Source organism: Patiria miniata, unplaced genomic scaffold (genome assembly GCF_015706575.1).
Source record: "Patiria miniata isolate m_02_andy unplaced genomic scaffold, ASM1570657v1 HiC_scaffold_3, whole genome shotgun sequence".
NCBI lineage: Eukaryota > Metazoa > Echinodermata > Asteroidea > Valvatida > Asterinidae > Patiria > Patiria miniata.
This window is the reverse complement of record NW_024037069.1, coordinates 25,899,483-25,909,509: the sequence shown is the minus strand read 5'-3', so window position 1 is coordinate 25,909,509 and position 10,027 is coordinate 25,899,483. Positions and strand designations below refer to the sequence as shown.

Below are 10,027 nucleotides of genomic sequence, written 5' to 3'. Positions count from 1 at the left end.
CACTTACTGGACTTAAAATGAATATGAAAAAGACAAAGGTCGAGGCAGGACATGCAGCAACTCCAAAGGAAGTACTAATAAATGGCATAGAAATAGAACAGGTTAACGAATACATCTACCTAGGCCAACGGTTCTCCCTTCAAGACAAAAACCAAGACAACAAAATACGAAGAAGAATCAAAGCTAGATGGCAAGCCTATGGCAGATACAGCACCATCATGAAAGGTAACCTCCCAATGTGCCTATAAAAGGGTGTGTAATCAGTGCATTCTCCCTGCTATCTCATACGGAGTTGAAACCTGGACCCTATCCAAAAAAAATGGAAAGGAAACTACTAGAGATCACGCACGAGGACAGAGAAACAAACAAAGGGATAAGGGAACAGACCAAGTTCAGGACATTTATATCAACAGTAAAGTGTAGGAAATTGAACTGGGCGGGACACATTAACCGCAGAACAGGAGTTTAGCAATCATTCACTGGACAACATATGAGAACAAACGAAATAATATAGAGGGCGCCAGAGAAGAGGATGGAGAGACAAGCTGCAACAATACTGGGGAAAGTCAAGTAGTACCATCAAGCACAAAATAGATGCATTTAGAGACATCATGCTGAGGCTGGATCGACAATGGCTGAAAAAGTAAAAGTAAGCATGAGTCAGTTGATTTACGAAATGATTCTAAAACTTAATGTCCCTTAAAAAATTCTCCTCAGCCACGAATCGGGAGCACACAAACGGATGGTTTTTTGTTTATTAGTATAGGACTTCATTAAACAAGTTAAGAAAGAAACCCCACTCACGTGAAATGTTTCACGCATGCGCATAAAGGTAAATGACCTTACTAGCCTGCAGACGAAAACCTATTGCTGCATGCTGGAGTGTGATCAATCAGAGGTTGATAACCAATACATAACTTCCACTTTGCAAAGGCTAATATAAACTAGAGATGTTTAGCAATTAAACAATACCGACCAGATTTTGCCACATCGGATGGTACGGTAGGTCAATGTTGAGGTCCAGGGGCCATTTTCATGAAACCTTACTAACTTAGCAGCCAACTAGGCCTTAGCAGGATACTAAAATGCCTAGTAGTCTGCTATAGTCTCGGTTCTCGACGCTCCTTGGTTAATGGTTTTGGGTGCCATGGGTTGCGCTCGTCGAATAAAAACACAAGGAGCGTCGAGAACCGAGACTAAGTCTACTATGGAGTTGTCAACTAAATTGTAATTCATGAAACCTTACTAAGAACCTTGCTTACTAGTTACATACTAGGAGAATTTAGTTGTATACGTCAGTAATTGGAATTGGGTGCTTTGGGTGCAGTGGGCATGTATGGAATGTGATGACAACAGATACAACAGTGTGACAGGTGTATTAGGCTAATCCATGTCCAGAACTTGCGTGGATTAGCACAAAAAATGACCAAGGCCCATATTGTGGTACAGTACTACTGCGTGTAAGTGAATCAACATCAAATCCTCTAGCAATTGCATATATGGATAGTATATCAGACATGGCTATAACAAGGGCAAGGAAGGCAAATTATTCTCAAGAAGGCAACTATTTATGGCAGACAAATATGGATGACAAAGGTCGCGGTCGCGGGAACACCTGTTTTCGGAATTCTCCTCACTGAGCTCGTGTTTTTTCACCATTTTTGGTCCTGGACGCTGTTTTCTTTTGTCACATTATACTCCCTCCTACTCCCCTGGATCGTTATTGTACCTGCCTATTGCCTCATTGGATCCCTAAACTCCAGCATTTTTTTAGTTCTTCTGTGACGGTGACTGTGCATTCGCGGGGTCACACCAGTGCAGCCATCTTGGATCGCATTGTACATGCTGTACAGTGTATGGTGATCGTGACAGGTTTGATGCCTCATATTACCCCCTGCTATCGGAACTAAGGTCAGTTATCAGTCATTTTTGACCCACATATCTTTGCAGCGCTACTTTTTATGCCAATATTGGCTACCAACTTTGTAAAAAATGAACAGCATGTCTCACCTTTTGTTGTGTCTCACCCACCATCAATGAACCTGAACTTTTTCATGTGGTATCCTGCAGCTAGCCTTACCAAGATGAACCACTACACCAGCCAAAAGCTTTGGCAAGCCTCCTGGTTATCTTCATGTTCAGTTATAGAAAATAAATTGCTGATTTTAAACCAAGCAAGAACTCGGTGTTGATGTATCTAACCATCCTTCTGATTACTCAAGCCCACGACACAGAATTAAATCCAGGTCCTTACTCTCCCAAGTATCCATGTGGGGTCTTTAAGAAAGCCGTCCGCTGGTCGAAAACGAGAACAGCTGTAGCTTGTGATACGTGTGATACCTGGTATCATACAAACTGCATGGGAATGACACAGGAAGTATATGAAAGTATCAACAGATCAGATGTCAGCTGGATTTTCATGATTTGTGATACCCCAAACCATTCTTCGTCCATTTTCGATTCTTACTTGAGCGAGTCTGAGAATAAATTCCAAATTAAGTCCAACAAGGTAACCGGAGGGGGAAAGCCACCTAAAGAGCCAAGTCTGACACAACAAATAATGATATAGGCTAGTCGCTAACTAGTGACTTAGAGTTGCACTGAATCAAAACTAACTTCAGTAAGAAACTTAGAATTTAACTAACCCTAGTAATGTTTCAAGAACACCAATTAGTTACCAACTAGGCTTAGTAAGCAACTACATGCCTTTATAGTAACCAACTAGGCTTAGTAAGGTTTAATGAATATGGCTCCTGGCCAATGGACTATAACTTAGAAGGCAGTCTTGGGCTGAATTTGTCTAATCTTGGCCTTATATTACCCAATATTTGCCCATCATTACCCAATATTGGCCCACGTAAATATCGCTAATTGGGACAAATTTGATCATACTATTGCCAAAAATGGCAATACCAAATCGGCCCTTGCCAATGTGCAGCCAATGTTATGGCATATTGGCTAATGCTGGGCTAATGTTAGCCAACTAAGATTGGCCCAATGTTTTTGCCAAGGTTAGTCCAATATTAGCCCTGCGTCTGAGGCTTGCTTGCTTGGTTGATTCTATTTGGACTGGAACTTCAGAACCACATAGACAGAGGAACCCTCGCTGGGAGTTATCCCAATGTAGGTTGCGTTCAGATTGTGGAGGTGGCACTGCTTGCCGGAGCCGTAATCAAAGGAGAAACACTGGCCATGTTCCATACAGTAACCGGCGCATAGTGCCAGCGATCGCGCCACTTCGGTGGCCAGTGGGCTCGCGTTGGCGACTAAGCTGTTCTTGTGGAGTACTTCGAAAGTTGCCGATTCGAATTTGGGAGCCAGATCTGCGTGGAAAGGAGTGAGTGGCTGATTTATGAGATCATACCTTCGGAAGCGTAATGCTGCCCCCCCCCCCTCTCAAAAAAAGAAAGAAAAATTGCCCCGAAATTTTGGTTATAGCCAAAAAGGAAACCAAACATTTTTTCGCTTTTTGACCAGTTTGCCCTGGTCTTCCAAAAATGGCCGCCCATATTATATTAACGTTCTACGCGTACATACAACGAGCGCTGTATCATGATTTGACGCGTATTTTTTGTTCATGTAGGCCCTACATGTTTTATTATGTTCTAAAAAGGACAATTTACGGCGAAACGATATTTTCAAACCTCGCAAAAATTGAACTGCGGCATTCAAAAAGTGAACAACGACGTTGGAACACTTGTGAATCGTAGTCAGTGGTAGTGATGAACGTCGACAAAAGGTAGACCAGGTGAACCATGATGTTACAAAAGTGAATCACAACTGCTTTTAGGCCGTCTTAAAAGACGACAACTTGTCCTTTATAGAACACCAACCGGTCTCCCCAATATGGCTTCAAAAGGTTTTCTTATGCGGTTATCCGTACGCTATCCATGTCTTTATGAAGAGATCAGTGAGCAGCACGCTTCCGTACGTACCAGACTATTCCGTGCCTCTCATAAGGTTTTTGAACATGGAAAATAAGTGTCCAGTAAGGGTAAAAGAGTTGCTAGTGGGAGAGTAGTGCTCAAAGCTATGGGGATGAGGTTGGGTAAATACGCCCGCGTGCATGTTGCACGCGTTCATAAGCTAGAGTCTTGCATGCAATTTGGTAATTGTATTGGTCAAAAGAGTATCGAGTGCGCGCGTACCACATGGCGCAAAATCGTTGTTTAGATCCATACTTACTGCTATTTTTGGTACATTCTCCCGATGTGTACTCGTCCACCATCACTTCAGCAAGCTGCAGTATTGGAAGGGTGACGTCAGGACTGGCTAGGTCTATGTCCAGGGTGACATACCTGGCCATACGTGGGGTGTCACACGGGAAATCCACCGTTGCACCAGTGGTAGATTCGGTTCTTGTGGCCGGCGAGCCGCACGGTCGGTTCTCGGCGTAGTTTGGGCTCAGACCTGCTCGGGCTAGTGCTGCAGTAAATCTGTATTGGTCTTTTTGGCGGAAAAAGAGGGTATAAAAAGATTTGTACACGTCTTCCGTCTTTCTTGACGGAGTCCTTATCCAAAACCGAACCCCAACAGAAATCCATACCCTAACCCAAATTTCTGACCCAAATCAAAACCAAAATTGGAACTTAACCCCGATCGCAAAACCGAACCTAAACCTGCATCTTAACCCACAAAAATCGAAACCCTCCCCCAACCCCAACTGTAAACCAAGATAAAACTCAAGCCTCAAACCCGATGGTCCAGTGGTTACGGTATTTGACTCATGTACGATGGTTTGTGTGTTCGAACCCTGCCAGGAACATGGAGTTTGTGCACTTGGGCAAGACACTTAGGGCCTGTTTGTTTCGCGCAGATCCGGATCGCGATCAGTGATCCGATGCGTCGATAATTGCTCCGGATATGGTTTTAATGGAGGTGGGTTCGCAAGAGCAATGATAGCGACGTGCGCGACGGACAGGAGAAAAGGTGAGTAGATTTGAAGCATCAAATGAACTTTTGTGACAACATTTCTTCGTAATTCTTTTAGAGTGTATTTTCGTGATTTAAAAAATAGAAGGATTGATTTACTTTTTTTCTGGAAAATTATAGATACATTATCCTATAAAATAGCCCTTCTGCCTACAGAATCTAAAGGAGACAACAATCGTGTGCGCCCTAAATGATTCGACGCGGGAGAGCTCCTGTTTGTTTTCGCATCGCGCTTGATCACATGACCTCGATCAGGATCTGCAATGAAACAAGCGGCCCCAAAACAATTGCCTCTCTCCACCCAGGAGTAAGAATGGGTACCTACCTGTGAGGGTAGAGAAACGGATGTGTGCTGATATCGGCTGCCGCGTGGCGCCGTGGCCTGATGAATATTATTTTGAAGCGCTTTGAGATAATGCAATGGAAAGCGCTATAAACATTACAATTTACTTAACTTATACATTTAACCCCATGCCTCAAACCTCAACTTCACACACAAAACCAAACCTTAACAAAAATTCCGAACCGAACCCCAAATCAAAAATCCCCAATTCGATACTAAGACTTAAGCCAATACCCTACCCCAGACCCCCGAAACCAATACTAAAACCAATACACAAACCCTATCCCAAAATCGAAACCTAAATATTAACTTAAACTAAACCTCGAACCCCAACCTTAAAGTCAAATCAAAGCTAAAACTAAAACCCAAACCTAAATCAAAAATCCAAAACCCAATATCCAACACCAACACCAACACCAAAAACAAAATCTATAACTAAATCACAATTATTTTTGTAACGAACCACAAATAAAAACCCGCTTGGAAATCATGGACAATGATATAGCTAATGAAAAAATGGGACTTACCACAGCACCCTTGTCGAGTAATGACAGTGATTCTACCCAAGCAATGCGGGGTACCGAGGTCCAATCGCCACCAAGGATGCGGATCGGCTAGTACAAGGCGGGATGAGGGAGGGGGGGGGAGATGGTATTAAGCTATAGCTATCATTATACTGGAACTGTTAGTGTGTCGATCATTATACTCTTAAACTGTCACAAGGCTATGTCCGTGTGCTGCCGAAAATATCATTCGCCGATAGCGAATTCAGGAAGAACTGTGTACTGTATATTGTGTGATGGTATTGATGAGAAAATATACGCAAAGTTATGCAAATGACGTCAAACTATTTGCTTAAATGAATATTTGTTTCATTTAGGTAAAACAACTAGAGTTTTCATTTAAACATGTATTACATATAATATATAGGCCCACCGTTGGATGAGATAATTATTCAATTGGTTACTTATCGTGGGCCGATTTCTAGTTCTGTGTGCGATGTTTTCTGGAATGACGTTAATGAGCAATTTAATTTCAAGCTTAAAGGGAATATACATCATTGGCTTTTGCTGCAATTTTCAGAAATGAACTATTTGAGGGGTTAGTATAATAGATCAAATATTGTTTAACTGACATGTTTGAAGTTTTGTGTTACGAAAATGCTTGAAAAACCAAGAAAAACAAAAATATTTAAGTAGTCTGGTTCCCTGATTCTACTAAAGAAAAAATGGATCAAATTATAGATGTCAGAAAATTGTAAGGTAAGGGAACCAGTCTAGCTGGCCTGCACCCGTTCATGAACATGTAACCAATAACAAACAAATTTTGGACTGATTTTTTTTTGTAAATTTGGAGCAGTAGTTGAAAAATAGTTAGGTTTTTCCAACGGTGGTCGGCCGACCACCGTTGGAAAAGTATACAAAAATACAATTTTCTTGAAAATGACTTGACACCAGGTGCCATAATTTTAAAGGATGCTTTAGGCTGGCATTTACCAACATCCTAGTAAGGTATTTCGTAAAAACTTGGTAGTTTTATTTTTCGATGTTTGCAAATGTTGTATATTCCCTTTAATTTTTGCAGGACATCATGTACCATAATTATACAATGGCGTAGCAAGGTCCTTTTTATTGGGTGGGGGGACATTTCTTGAAAAGGGCACTTGCACATCTGTGCTGAAATGTAGACACGTTTTTCTCTCCAGACACTTGGCCTCCATAAAATCAAATAGTGGGGGGGGGGGGGGGGCTGGGCTGGTAATATCTGTCGATGGGGCGCTGTTCAAAACCGACAATTCTCCACACTAATGGACAATAATGGTGCTTTTCAGGGCGAAACATGCGTGCAATTTACAAAAAGGGCATCTGGAACGGCCAATGGTACAAAAAAGGGCACGACTTCTTTTTAAAAAGGGCACTTGTTCCGAAAAAGGCCACTTGTTAAAAAAGGCAATCTTTACAAAATATTTGGTAAGCGCTGTTGAAAAAAGGGCATTTCAATGGAAAAGGGCAGTCTTTACAAAATATTGGGGGACCCCCCCCCCTCTGGCTACGCCTATTATTTACCAAAAAAATAAAAAATTGACACACTTTACATAATAGTTCAGACTTTTCTTGGCCATGTGAACATTCTCAAATATTTCCATTTTGGTTTTGGAAGCTTGAGGGTATTGAAATGAAATGTGTTTAAAAAATGTACTTGAACGACAAATTTGTATAAATGTTTATAAAGTGGCGAAGGCCAGGCACAAATCTCTAAGCCATTATACGGGTGGCAGTTTGCCATGGAAAAATATCTGTTTGTACTTACGGAGATGTGTGTGCGACGATGAATAGAGGTTCCCATCAACAGCATAGTCTGCCGTGTAGTGCACATTATCGGTGAAATTGGTGCTTTGTACGGCAGTCTTTCCAGTTACATACACGGCTTAAACATTAAAGTATTAAAAATAAATATGTAAGTTGCGGGAATGTAGAGCTCAAACAACCTGACCGTTCTTTACACTAACCTGGTATCGACATTCAATTTCATGATGCTGTCCAATACAGAAGATTTTTTTATTGATAACCTGTTTTGCTAAGCAAATATTCCCTATTCTCGGGAACTTACGTACTTAAAGGTATAGAGTACATCATTTGCAGCTATCCAAAAACTAACTGACGAAATTACTGTTGAAAAGCTTACTTGGTTTAAAGATATAGTAATTGCACCAAACTCCCTGTTGAAATATTCTTTCTGGCATGCTGTCATTTTGAGGAAAACAATAAAAGAAGACCATTTCCAAAGATTCGTCAAGTGACGCATTTTGGGAAATATCTGTTGGTAGTTGATTTGTGATTTGGCGAATCCGTGGATGGGTGCTCGGCAAAAGCGTTGACACAACGCACACACGCGCGGTTGTTATTATTCGTCAGTTCAGTGCGTGACATCGCGTAGCTGCAATCGGCCGAATGAGAACCAGTCCCGGACGCTGATTTCGGGCGCAGTTCAAAATATGACTCGGCAACTTTTGAATTGAAACCGATATCCTAAAATATTGTTTTCTTGGAGTTTACACCATTCAGAGAGCTAAAACTTCATCAGGTAGTTGTTAAGCATGCACCCGTCTTTAGATTTTGAGCACTTTTGTTGCTTCATACGAAAAAAAATGCGCAAATGACAAATGATCTACCCTACCTTTAAAGATATAGTCCATCATTTGTAATTTATGCATTTTGTTCGTTTGAAGCAACAAAAGTGTTCAAAATCTTATACTGAACAACTAACCTGATGAAGTTTCAGCTCAGCTTCAGCTGTATATTGCGAGAAAAACAGCATTCTAGGATCTCAATTTCAAATCAAAAGTTGCTGAATCACGTTTTGAATTGTTTTGAATTGCAGCTATACGCGATGTGGCGCACTGTTCCGACGAATTATAGCAACCGCACGCGCCTGTGCGTCGTGCCACTGAGTGCGCGCGCTGCGCCGAATAACAAAACGAACTACTAATTTGAATTTTCCTACGGTGCGTCTTAAGACGCACCATTTGAAAGGCCTTCTTTCGTTGATTACTTCAAAATGACAGCTTGCCAGAAAGATTAATTTCACAGGGAGGTTAGTCCACTTACTCTCTTTCAACCAAGTATGTTTTTCAACAATAATACGCCAGTTACTTTTTCGGATGGCTGCAAATGATGGACTATAGTTTTAACAACACTACTCAACTGTATCAACGATTCAACAATTCGCCCAAGCTGATTCGAGTAGCTTTGTGAAATTGTACTATGAGAAACTGTTACGCCCCAACGATAGCACTGTCTCAACTATACAAGGGATCGTCCCAACTATAGTTGGGATATCCCCCTATTTGGGACAGGCCCAACTAGGCCTATAGTTTGGGCTATTGGGTTAAACTATTACCTCTAATCATGTGGTACTTTTTGTGCTTGCACTATTTTTACGGTTTGTGTTCGACTTACAATTCTGCGTCCAGACTCAATTTTACTGCGGACTATTTTCGTATCCATTGTACTGTAGAATTTATATCGATGTTGTTTCTAGGTTTCAAATAAGAGTCGAAATGCAAATGTTGTCGCCATCCAAGTACAGGCAAATCCAAAGAAAGCATTGGTGTAAATATAAACATGGTCGCGGTGTGCCCCTTAGTTAGGTCGATTTAAGTTTGTCTTATTATAAAGCTCACATGTTCTAGTAGTGGAATAAAAAAATGAATTCTACCAACCTGCTAATTCACAATGAGCGGAGTGAAGGATGATGGATATCATCATGAGCATCTTCAACAGAAGATTGCTCACGAAGCTGCACCTAACCGTCGACATTCGTGAAGGAGCTTTAGCTGCACATGTACCGTCCAGTGTGGGCTCAAAAGCTAGAATGTTCCAATTATAGGGCATCGCACCGAACGAAAGGCTTCGTCAATCATTCATTATTAATTAATTTGACGAAACGAGTACCCAAACCAAACAGAAGAGAGCCCTGTCCATCAATACTGTCATTAAAAATTGAAGGAATGATTGACTTTGGTATTCGCTCGTACCCCAGCACCTCATTTCGCGCACAATACGATTATTATTAGATGATGTTTACATTCTTCTCACGCATGGGTGACAGTTGAGCAACTGGCTATCTGGAGCACGTTTTGGCACATTGACCGTAAACATGTTTCTGGTTCGCGGCCGTTTTGGCGCTTCGGTTACACTGAAATGACGTCATTGTTTCGACCAAAGTTGAACCGAGGTTTCCGGTCGGTTC

General features: G+C 41.5%; 1 protein-coding gene across 1 annotated transcript; it reads right to left on the bottom strand.

The window, feature by feature from the left end:
* Positions 1-3,060: 3,060 nt before the first annotated feature.
* LOC119736584 (fucolectin-5-like) lies at positions 3,061-9,594 on the bottom strand. Its single transcript, XM_038210601.1, has 5 exons — positions 9,498-9,594; positions 7,586-7,702; positions 5,803-5,889; positions 4,186-4,446; positions 3,061-3,323 (listed from the first exon to the last, which is right to left on the bottom strand). Exons 1-5 carry the CDS (start codon positions 9,592-9,594, stop codon positions 3,061-3,063), a joined length of 825 nt encoding a protein of 274 aa, XP_038066529.1.
* Between the last annotated feature and the right edge of the window lie 433 nt (positions 9,595-10,027).